Source organism: Panthera uncia, chromosome C2 (genome assembly GCF_023721935.1).
Source record: "Panthera uncia isolate 11264 chromosome C2, Puncia_PCG_1.0, whole genome shotgun sequence".
Classification (NCBI taxonomy): Eukaryota; Metazoa; Chordata; class Mammalia; order Carnivora; family Felidae; genus Panthera; species Panthera uncia.
In genome coordinates this window covers 88638967-88651472 of record NC_064810.1, presented here as the reverse complement: position 1 = coordinate 88651472, position 12506 = coordinate 88638967, and the positions used below count along the sequence as shown (strand labels likewise).

Sequence of the window (12506 nt, the reverse complement as noted above, 5' to 3'; positions counted from 1 at the left end):
TTAAAAATTCCTTTTTACAAATAATTTATTTCCAAATATCAGCATTTCTTACATGATTTGGATGTAGTGAGGTGGAATGGAGACAGAATTCATATCCACCTACTGCAGATAAAGCTTTTCCCCTGAAAAACAGCATAATCAGAGTAGGCAGTTTCCCAGGATTTTTGTGATCACCATGCTGGGGATAAAACTCTGCAAATAAACCTTAGGCATTGGGAATAAGTGGTTGCTACATTTGGGAGAAAAATATCTCAAAGAAATAAGAGGACATCAAAAGTTTTTCTTCTCCCTCTTTATTTCTAAGAGATGTCTTTCTCCAAGTATTTAGAAGAAGATAAAATTGAATTGTATTTTTATCATGATATGAATTGTGCAAACAACTGGGAATTATAACTTTAAAATATTAAATGGAATTTGACCCTTGTTGGATATGTAGATTTGAATATCTAACATCATATCTTCCTTGTAAGTTGTCTCTTTTACGTGTTCTATAATGTCTCAAGTTAGTGTGCTATTTTCCCCCGTGTAATTTCACAGGACAATATTTTCATTTACTAACAACATTTCATAGTACGTTAATAACATCAACACAGCCACATTTCCCTGTGTGAAAGATTCAGGGTTATAAGAGATGAAGGGACATTTGTTAAGCCTAGGTAAATATTCAATATCAGTTTAGAGAGAGGGAGAGTAACTGGCATTTACAGCCAGCCCTAAGTTCCTTTGAGATGTATATGAATGCATTTGACTTGTTCAGTCTATGAAGCAGATGCTAGTTCAGCTGTAGTACATGTGTTGGTGTCCAAACATAGTTTTGGAATATGATGCGGGTGCGGGGAGAGGGGCAATGTGCATGTATGAAAATTTCAGGTATGAGTTTTGGGGATACCATTAAAATTATTTTAACTCAAACATTGACCTCAGAGATATATACATGATACTGGTTTTGATACATTTTGGAAAAGTAATTAGAAATCAAATAAAGCATTAAGGAAAACAGTAAGATTTTAATGGAATTTTTTGGACTAAATTATATATTTTTCTAGTTCCAAATGAAAACAGCACTGCATTTTATTCTTTTCTTAAGTTTGTATTTAAATTTCAGTTAGTTAACCAACACTGTAATATTAGTTTCAGGTGTACAATTTAGTGAGTCGATACTTACATACAACATCTGGTGCTCATCAGAACAAGTGCATTCTTTAATCCCCATCATCTATTTCACCCATTCCCCCCCACCCCCAACGATCTCCCCTCTGGTAACCATCAGTTTGTTCAGGTTAAATTATATTTTAAATGAAATAAATGGATCATTAATTTTATTTGGAGTTTTACTTAGTCTCATAACCAAATATTGATTTTCAGTTATATTTCTCTTTATTCTTTGTTTTATTGTGTGACTTTCTGAACTGCTTTATAAGGAATTTTTTTAAGTTTAAATATTACAAGTTCTTCAATTAAGGCAATATTTCTTAATATTTTAGCTTAAAAAGGAGGAAAATTTTATATTCCTTCATACTATTTTGAGACATGAAAAATACCATGAGGGTTTTTTTCTTTTTTTATAGAAAAGAAAAGAAAAAAGAGTTTAAAAGGAAAAGATATCTTATAAAAGTATATTTTCCCCTATGTGTTTTACTACCATGGTTATATAAGAATGCATGAAGTAATGAAAAACAAACAAATCAAAAACCCTTCAAACTGAATGCTGCCATCTTTTTTTTTCTTTCAGCTCTCGGGAGAAGTGATTTTGCAAATTGCCAATGAACCAGTTCTGCCCTTTAATGCTCTTGATATAGCTATAGAAGTTCAAAACAGTCTTAAAGGTAATTTTTCTTTGAATTACAGTAATTTTAGCAAGTGAAAGATGGTTCAACTAATTTTTAACAAGCAATGGATAAAAATATATGCTATGTTATTAGCTATGGCAATGCAGTGACTCCCTTCTTAGAGAGGATTATCATGAGAAGGGCTTAGAAGAAATATGAGATTTGTAATTTCAAACTTCTGTTATCATTTTCCGCATGGCAAAAATATAGTTTAGGTATTTTCCCAAATAAATAAATAAGTAGGTAAGTAAGTTTGTATCTAAAATTCAATCAATTCAAATCAAAATCAATCCAAATCAAGCCAACCCAAACCAATCTTTGGGATTAATTTCTGAAGTATGGGCCCCATTTCATTTCACTAAAGTGTTGGCTCATCCTAGATTAAGGGTGACAAGAAGAGAATTATCTCCATAGTTTCTATTTCAATCCCTTCATGTTTGAATAGATCTCTTTCTGCAGAATTCTAATAATTACCTTCATTTCCCCTTTATCTACATACAAATCTTTCAACAAGGCTTATAATTTTTCTGTATTAACCAAATACAAAGCCAGTATTGTAATTAAAGAATGCACCCTCCTCCTTTTTGAGTCACACATCTTATTGACAGATATTTATGTGTGATTTTTAGACATAAACTTCTCAATACAAAATTCACTATTTTATCTAAGTACCTAAGCAGTAATCCTTACAAAATGGATTATTATTTTTCTTTCTTAGAAAATGATTTATTCTTAACAGCCAAATATTTCAAGTTTCTGAAAATTTAATTCCTTTTTTTTTTTTAATTTTGACTACTGGGATTGCTTCTTAACCTGAAGAATACTATGACACAATTTTTCCTCCCTCAGTGATTCTTATGACTTTTATTATATTGGCTGTAAAACCCTAAAAGCACTTGAGCTGTTTAGGGTTATTTGTTCCTATATGAAGTAGCCTCGGATTGCTCTGTTTTTGGTATACTTAGGTTGGTCTCTATATAGTTTCCGTATTTTCCACTTTTGTCAAGTTTCTATCTTAGATTTGCTTGATGCAGAGTTGCCACAAACCTTCAATTTTAAGAAATGTAGTATCTGTGAAAATCAGTAAAACAAAGTACAACAAAATGAGGTATGCCTATATTTTGGGCAGCATTGGAGCTCAGAAGAAATATATATATATATATGTGTATATATATGTGTATATATATATATATGTGTGTATATACGTATACGTATATATACGTATATATATATATATATATATATATATGTATTCGTTTATTTTTGAGAGAGAGCACATGCATGCACACGTGTAAGCAGAGCAAGGGCAGAGAGAGAGAGAGAGAGGTTTCTCACTGCCAGCACAGAGCCCGAGACAGGGCTCAATCTCACAAACCATGAGATCATGACCTGAGGCAAAATCAAGAATCAGATGCTTAACTAACTGAGCTATCCAGGTGTCCCAAGAAATATATTTTTAATGAGATAAGTCAGTACAATTATTCAGCCTTCAGTTGGTGATTCAGATATAGAACTGACATAGTTGGATTTAATCAGGCTAGAGCTCTAATGAGAGAGGGACAATGACCTAGATAAGTTAAAACTGAGAGTATGTGCACAGGAGCACTCATGAGGGTGGATCAAAGTATCTAAACTGGGTATGGAATAAAAATGAGGAAATGAAGGAAAGGAAGGGGAACAGAATGGAAGGAGGATCAATAAATACTACTTCATGGTGAGATCAAAGAATTGAGTGAGCTAAAAAGACTCATTTGCTGCTGGCCAACAAATGGGATTATTAAAAATGTGATCATACAAAGAGTTCAGATATTGGTAAAGACAGCGTTCAGGAGAGGACATGACCATGGAAGTGGGATAAGCAATCACCAGAAGAAAAGAGGCTAAGGAAAGGAGAGTCTAGAGTATGTGGGTATTGAAATTGCCAAGAATTCAGATCGAAGTATTCTTGTAAGAGGAAGTGACTAAACCAGGAGCCAAAATCTTCAAAGAATGAGCAGTGATACCTCCTAGTGTGTTTCTAGGGCTAGTGGTACAAAGCATAAGAGAGAAGGAACCACACCTAAGAGGGCTGGGGCCTAAGCAGTATCATTATGGAAGAGCCAGGTTTTAGGTTAAAGGAAGAGGGTACAGAAAATATTCTGAAAATAGGCCAGGTTAATAATCCTTTCTTTAATAGTTATATCTGAAGCATGTCAGTACAACGGGGTTGGGGGGAAAGCTACAGTCATTCTACAAAGATTTCCACTGCAGCCTGATGCTACCAAGTCTAGATGAACAGCTCCCAAAATCAAGTTGCTCAGTCAGATGAGCCAGGAGTATTTTGGCTTCTTGCTGGTATATTGGTCTGCTTCTGCTATAGGTAAAGAACTTTTTCTTTGGTTATTGGTTTTTTTTGAGTTTTGTTTCTTTTGATGTGAAACTCCTTGGGTTTCCTTGCTACTTTCACTCAGAAAAATGTGGGCCAGACTTAAGATATACCCATAGTAAAAACACAAAACAAAACAAAACAAAATGTGTCAAGAACATAGATATATAGGAATAAAATTCTTTTGTTATGACCTGAGTATAAATATTTGATCAAACTGATGCAATTTGTCACCTTTAAGCTATACATTTTTATCTTTTAGTCATCATGATTCAAAATTATTTGTTCTGTGTTAAAGTAAAAGATCATTCGAATATTTGCTAAATTGTGGGCAATTTGATGTAACTGTTCTATTTTAACTACTTTAGTTATAACCTTATTTGTAAAATAGAGTAAATGTGCTACACGTTAAATGGCATCTAATTTTACTGCTTAGTACAAACTTTAATTGTTTATATATATTTGTATTTTGTTATGACAACTAGCAGTGATTAGTCTTAAGTTCTCAATCACAGTTATTACAAAAAAGTGACCTTCAAGGCTAAACTATAAAATTTTGTTTCTCCCTACTGCAAAAAGTTTACGTATGAAGGTCTCTGAAACCCAATTGCATTTTCAACGGTGTAATTTTACCCCTTGACAACCAGCCATCTTGTTTATTTATTACTCTAGTTTACAGTAGCAGCAGACCATTCTCTACTGTTCTCACAACCACCAGAAAGAAGGATAATTTACCAGTGAATAATTTGTTTGAGTTGATTTATTGGATGGTCTTGAAAGCTCATTTTGACTGAGTGACCTTGGCTCTTAATATTTGGTCAATGCCAAACACATAATAGTTAGAGAATGAATATTTATATGTGGTTACATAGAGATGTAGTGTAAATAGTGACTGATGAGATTACTGATATGCTTCAGCTGTACTTGTGGCAAATAAAAGTATGTCCAAAAAAATTGCACACATAAGACACTGGTACTAGTTTGCAGGGGGCAAAGGCAGGTGTTAAGAATAAATGAGTACAACCATACCCTTGAACCTAGAAGCAGACTAAGGAGTATGCACTTAATAACCTGACTAAATTTACTCTTTCTCACTCTCTCTACTTTTTAATGTTTTAAACACCACCTCAAAATAACTAATGACTATGTAATTCTGATGATTTCTGTTAATATCTGCTATTTTTCTTTGTTGGAATTCTGGATGTTAATTATTTACCATTATTGCAAAAACTACAAATGACAAAACAAAGTAAAAGTCATTTCCATTTGATCTGGCTATGTACACATTTATTTAGTGAAAGCCAGACTCAGCAGGAAACAATTTCGATCTGTGTGGCTTGTTGCCACTTCCTGATTGTCTCACTAAAGGTAAAATGGTTGTTGGCAGAATTTCCTCCTGTTCCTTGAGAAACTGACAATGGTAACTTAGCTGACTTTTTAATTTTTTTATTAGCTCTGATAATTCATTAGCACCAATCACTTCATTGTAGAAGGAGGGATATTATTTCAAGGTGATGATGTGACCGAGGCAAGCACAGGCTGTTCCGCTAGATCTGTAGTTTCATATATTCAGTTGTCATTTTGGTTCTTTTCTACAGTCACAAGTAATTGAGACCCATCTGATGTCGTTTCTTCTTTCTAATTTATGATGAATGTCCCAAAAGGAAAAAAAATAAGCATACGCTTTATAAATTGCATGGGTCACCTGTGTGGCCCAGTTGGTTAAGCGTCCGACTCTTGATTTCAGCTCAGGTCATGATCTCATGGTTTGTGGGTTCAAGCCCTGTGTCAGGCTCTGTGCTGACAATGGAGAGCCTGCTTGGGCTTCTCTCTCTCTTACTTTCTCTTGGCCCCTCCCCTGCTCATACTCACTTTCTCTCTCAAAATAAATAAATAAAACTTAAAGAAATAAATAACTTGTGTGATATTTGGCCTCAGCCTATCGGTCTCCAATTTTGGTTTTAGTTAGCATCAATTCCAACTTTTGTCCGGCCTATAGATAGTAAAGTGTGGGCATACTAGCAACCTGGCCCTGTGCCCTCCTGAAAAAATTCCAAATCCATCCATCTAAAATCCAAACAATTCCAAGAAAAGATTTAGTTCCCATGGAAATTCTGAATCATGTTAGATATCTAGTGGTTTGACCCAAACTTGCATTTCTGGGACTAACTGTTTTGTGTGACAAGGACTTAAACTCAAAAGCATTCTCTCAGAAATAGCTTACCTTGTTTGCTCAAACTGAGAGAAATTCAATAAGAGATTGGCCATCCATTGGGTACAATTTCCTAAAACTATGTTTAATATCAATCCCCAGTGTATTTTTGTATGGACTCTGACTATGTAACTATATTAAATATTGTATTTCATTTATTGATATTCCAAATCTTGTTCAAACCAGGAGTTCTTAATAGCGGAGTCTGCAACAAAATCTGGTTGTCTCTGTATTATCAGTGTTTGTCTCCTTAAGCCAGCTTCCCTTTGTCATCATGTCCTTCATCACCCTGAATACTTCATTCAAATTTGGTTTAAAGTTTTCTTTTTAGTACCTACATTAAACATTTTTTATTATGTGTATTTATTTTTGTGAGAGAGACAGAGTGCAAATGGGGGAGGAGCAGACTGAAAGGGAGACACAGAATCCAAAGCAGGGTCCAGGCTCTGAGCTGTCAGCACAGAGCCTGATGAGGGGCTTAAGCCCACAAACTGTGAGATCATGACCTGAGCTGAAGTCAGACACTAAACCGACTGAGCCACCCAGGCTCCCCAATACCTGTTTTATATGTGTAATTACATTGATTGAAATATGGTAATGACTTCCTATCATCTTCCTACTTTCCCATCCTAGTAATAGCTGAATGTATTGTGAATTTTTTTTTCCTTAAGTGTATTTTTAGGACAAAACCCTGTGCCCATGACAGGATAGTACTACAATCCATTTTTCTATGAGTGTTGCCTCACTGGCAACAATTTTAAAGTAGTGTTTTAAAGATTTTTTAAAAAGTATTTACTTATTTTGAGAGAGAGAGGAAGAGTGTGTATGTATGCAAGTGGGAGATGGGCAGAGAGAGAGGGAAGGAGAGAATCCCAAGTAGGCTCTGCACTTAAGTGCAGACAGAGCCTGATGCAGGGCTCTAACTCACAAACTGTGAGATCATGACCTGAGCCAAAATAAAGAGTTGAGTGCTCAGCTGACTGAGCCACCCGGGTGCTCCTAAAGATACTTTTTTTTTTAATTTTTTTTTTTTAACGTTTATTTATGTTTGAGACAGACAGAGAGACAGAGCATGAACGGGGGAGGGTCAGAGAGAGGGAGACACAGAATCCGAAGCAGGCTCCAGGCTCTGAGCTGTTAGCACAGAGCCCGACACGGGGCTCGAACTCACGGACCGCGAGATCATGACCTGAGCCGAAGTCGGCCGCTTAACCGACTGAGCCACCCAGGTGCCCCTAAAGATACTTTTAATGTTGGCTTATAATAGAACATAAACTACCCTTCCCCTCATACTGATTAATTTCATTAAAGTTTTTTTTTTCATTTTCTCGGTTTAGCCAAAACATAATTAAACACACGTGTTATTAAATGTACAACTCCAACTTTCTGCCTCAGGAGGAGACTGATAAAAAATAAACCACACATGAATTTAATTCCTTCTAGGAAGCCTTTGTTCACTCTTCCAAAGCAACCAATAACCCGATCATGTAGTTGCAAACACAACACAGTGGCAGCATCTATGGCCATGAAAGTAGCCCCTGGTTCAATCTTGGCACCAGGCCGACATATGCTGTTGGGACAACTCATTCCACACAATATGTTCAAAGTCTTGATAGATTTGCATCTGTTTTTGGCTATCTGGATCACTGGGCAATATTTAGAATATAAGAAAATCTTCAGAATGTGTTGCCAGTGTTTTAAAAGTGGTCAATCTGATTCTTGTAAGCATGCCACTTTGGCACTTTTGCAAAAAAAAAAAAAAAAAAAAAAAAAAGGATTTCTATTGTATTTAGTTTAGACATAACTAGCCACTGCCTCCTGGCATATTGCATTTTTAAATAATATCCATTTATCAGTGCATTGTAAAATCAGTGTTAGACTATTTATCAACAGTGCACTAGCTCCTACACTTCATTCTCTACCTGTTTGTTTTTTGTTTTGTTTTGTTTTGTTTTTGTTTTTGTTTAACTTCTTTAAATAACCAGCTGAGATGATTCACTGTGATTCAGACTAAAGAAACCAGCATGAAGAATAGAAAATGTAGGATAATAAAGGACTGTTGTTTCCTCTGGCTGAAATCGAATTGGTAATTTCTTTTTTTCTCTTTAGTGATGCCACAAGATATTTTTAAGATGACATTAAGTAACATACATTTTTCCCCCAAAATAATCTTCTTCTTTTAGCCACTGTGTTATGTGGAACATAAATCATACTTTTCCTTGTCACTATAAATCAGTGAAGTCTAAGCCATGATTGTGCAATTATTAGCACCTTTAAAACTGTCATAAGCTCATCCATAGAAGAATAGGTTCTGTGAAATACATAGTAAAAAGCTATGTTTGTTTGATATAAAAATGTAGTTTTAGAGTATGACCAGTACATTTCACTCTTAATTTAAGATGAAACTGTGTGAGTCTTTAAAAATACAGTCACAAAATACAACCAAAAGATAGAAAAATGGAAATAAAAATTTAAAACCTTTTTGGAGTATAAAACTCTGAAGAGAGGCCACAATAGTAAGTAGTAAAATCATTCTTTAAAATAAGACAGCTATATATTTGTGCAGGAGGTTGTAGAACAGACTTAACACATCTGAATTTATGCCAAGATGAAACTCATCAAGATATGAAGTGGGAGAAGAGGTAGTTAGTGCATTTTCCAGGTTCTGGCAGGTTAGAACATATAGATTCAGTGGGGCAATCCAGAAGTCTAAGAGACCTTATGGAAAAGATGTGTATGAAGTGCCGGTAAGCTTCTGATCTGTTAGAAGGTGTTTTAGCTTCCTGTACCAACAGTCCTCAGGAGGAACAAGTTTTCTGATGACAACGTGGCACTTTAGAGGTCACGCCACAAAGCCCCAGGTAATGTGCTAAGTGTCTTATGTCCATTGTGACATTTAACCTTACTCTAGCCACATGAGCTGAACTGGATATTGTTAAGAGCAATTTAGAGATTAAGAAACTGTGTGGAGGGCAAGGGGTGGAGGGGTTGTGTCTTACTTAGGTGTGTACCTTTAAGTGGTTGGTTTAGGGCTTGAATATGGCTCTGTCAGATTCCAAAGCCCCTGCCCTTTTCACTATACCACACTGCTTCCCAGATGGCTTCAAGGGGAGAATGCTGCAATGTGATGATTGGCTAAAAGGCAGGAGTAGGAATATGTTTCCTTCAGTGTGTTCTAGAGCCTGTCCTGAACTGGCCTCCGTAGATCTCAATAATGTCTCAGTATCCACTGACTTGTACTTCCTCCTTCCTTCCCTCTCTCCCTCCCACCTTCTTCTCTCCTCTCCAATTAATATCACTACTGCTTATAATATCCAGCTCTGTTCTTTGTATAGCAAGATGGAAAAATGAAAGGGTTGAAGTTAGAGATAGATTCATCTTCCAGAAGGCTGAGGACTGGGGGAATAGGAAGGGATTAATTAGTAGCAATTAATATTTTTGTTTACGGATGGAACACCCTCAACAGCTTTAATATAGGGAGAGTCCCAGAACTTCCAAGAGTTGCATTTTAGATGACCTTGATTTCTGGGCAATTTCTGTCTCTCAAGTTTCACTTCTTTCCTGGATTTACTTAGAATATTTTTGTATACAATAAGCTCTTCAATTATCCTCATGAGGATTTATTTTATTTGATCCTTATTTATTCTTCATTTGTGGGTTATTTCTAACTAGATTAGGAATCTATTAAGGTTAGTGATTTAACCTTATGTCTTTCCCTTTCTCCCAGTACTTATAGGACAGAACACAAAATAGGACTCACTCAGTAAGTTATTTACTGAAAATACATTTGTATTTTACTTTGAGACAGAGGAAAAATGCATTGTTTCTGTTTGAAATTTAGAAGTGCATTTCAATTGTTTCTTGAATAATATCAAGATAATTTCACTAAGCAGTCTCCATTATTTTGTATTATATTAAGGTTGATTTTCAATATTCATCACAAATTGGTATGTTCTACTATGCTATAAAAAACTTAATGGTTGACTTTTCAACAGAAGCAAATATGTAAAAGGATCATTTTGAAGTTTGGCTGTTTAATTCCTTTACCCCTTTTTTTTATGTTTTTATGTATTTTTGAGAGAGAGAGAGAGAGCATGAGCAGGAATGGTGGAGAGACAGAGAGTGGGTAACAGAAGACCAAAGTGGGCTCTGTGCTGACAGCAAGGAGCCCGACGCAGGGCTCCAACTCACAGTGAGATCATGACCTGAGTCAAAGTCTGATGCTTAACAGACTGAGCCACCCAGGCTCCCAGATTCCTTTATCCTTTACATTACCTCTTTCCTTGTTACTCAGAAGTTTGAGATCCAGCCCATGGAAAGAAAAAAAATGGCTCCAGATTAATAGGCACCACAAAATAACATTGCAAATCTTTACAGATGTGTATGCAAGGAGGAGTGTTATACAGTGTGGAGAAAATTTGAGAAAGTGAAAAGCAGCATCTCTGAGAATAAAATCATTAGTTATGGTATTTTGGGGCATGTCTTTAAAAAATGCATTGGTAGTAATTTATACTTAAGATTGTGTACTCTGATAATAGTAACTTCCATTTATATAGTTATTTATATGCTTGGAGAGTGAAATGACCATTTCTGCATTTTCCCCCAAGGAAGCTAAAAGACAGTAATATTAAGTAATCTATTCAAACTTACATTGATAGTAATTAAGTAGATGAGGCTCTTACCTGGTTTTTGATACCAAGACCTTGGTCTTGAGACTCCATGCGCATAAAGCTTCAAGATAATTGTATTAACTTTCTCTAAGAGAAATACTCTAACTCCCAGTTCGTTTTCTTTGGTCAAAGGGACTTACTACTTATTAAACCTGAACTGTGAAGAGCTTCAATTAGTCCTCTCTTCTCTGACATTCACTGTGCCTTAAATGAAGTTTTATACATATAGTCTTAGTTTTTATGGGTTATTGGCAGGCCATATTTTAATTCAATTTAGTTTAATTTAACTTATCATTACCCTAAAATAGCTTCTTTTCTTTTCCTTTGCAACTCTTATTGATTTTTAGCAACATTAGTTGATGCTCATTATATGCAAAACATTTCCCTAAGTGACTTTTTAGGCATTATTCGGGAAATATCTCTAAACATTATCTTATAATTCAAAATTCTCTCAACAAAATTTTTAATAAATGACTACCATATCTCAGGTATTGTGCTAGCATCTGGAGATACAAAGAGATAAAACATCATGCGGGGTTCTTTTCAGTCAAAGAAAGGAGAGAGACAAGGCAGATAAGGATAAAAACATTACAGATATTATGATGCTGTGATCAGTAGATAATTCATGCTATGTCAGACAGTTTTTGTCTGAGTAAATGGTAGTGAACAAAACTATTAGACAATAATCTCTTCCTTCACAGAGCTGACATTCTAACAGGAATATGTGGGGTCACAGCTGACTTCGATTTGGTGGTATTACTTTCTTATTTAAATAGACAAGTTCTAATTGGCATTAAAATGGCTATTAGGAATCAGTTATGTATACAAATGATTGAGTGAACATTGAAAATAAAGCTTCTTTTCAATTTGTAACCTAATACCCTTGAAGTGATGTATAGGGTGTGGTGTAGATGGCAGGTTTCCACTATCAGGGTTCTTTCTGGAACAAGAAAGTTCTTAAAGCTGTCAGTTCTCTACACCCTCACCACTAAGAAAGATAAATTCATTTAAAGCTAAATAAGGTAGAATGGTACAATTTGTCTCCCTTGATTCAGTAGTAATGTCTTCAATTCTGTAGTGTATGTTAGATCAGAACAGATTTTTCTTTCTTAAATGGAAGACTCTCAAGGATGTTGAACTTGTTTTTTCTGTTGTTCAGTCTTTCAATTCCAATGTAATCTAAATGTGCTTTTTTCATCTTATTTTTTCCCTGTACAAAGATATTTCCTGTAAGTTCACCATACATTAACTTCAGTGAACCATCATATTTTAGGATAAATAGTATCTTTATAAAATGGCATTATTTTTATAATTGTGATTTAGGGTGCTAAATGTCCTCACAACCTCAAGGTTTCTTGTGATATCAAATAAGATAATTAATGAGTATATAATGTACTTTGAAAACACCCAAATGCCGAAACCTGTGAACT

General features: G+C 35.1%; 1 protein-coding gene across 8 annotated transcripts in view; it reads left to right on the top strand.

The window, feature by feature from the left end:
• Nucleotides 1-12506, top strand: part of NAALADL2 (N-acetylated alpha-linked acidic dipeptidase like 2) — a 1336058-nt gene that overhangs the window by 1274612 nt on the left and 48940 nt on the right. For all 8 annotated transcript variants that reach the window (XM_049629585.1, XM_049629587.1, XM_049629586.1 and 5 more), the window contains one exon: nucleotides 1733-1826. In XM_049629585.1, coding sequence (XP_049485542.1) covers nucleotides 1733-1826 — 94 coding nt within the window. The remainder of the gene's footprint in view (nucleotides 1-1732; nucleotides 1827-12506) is intronic.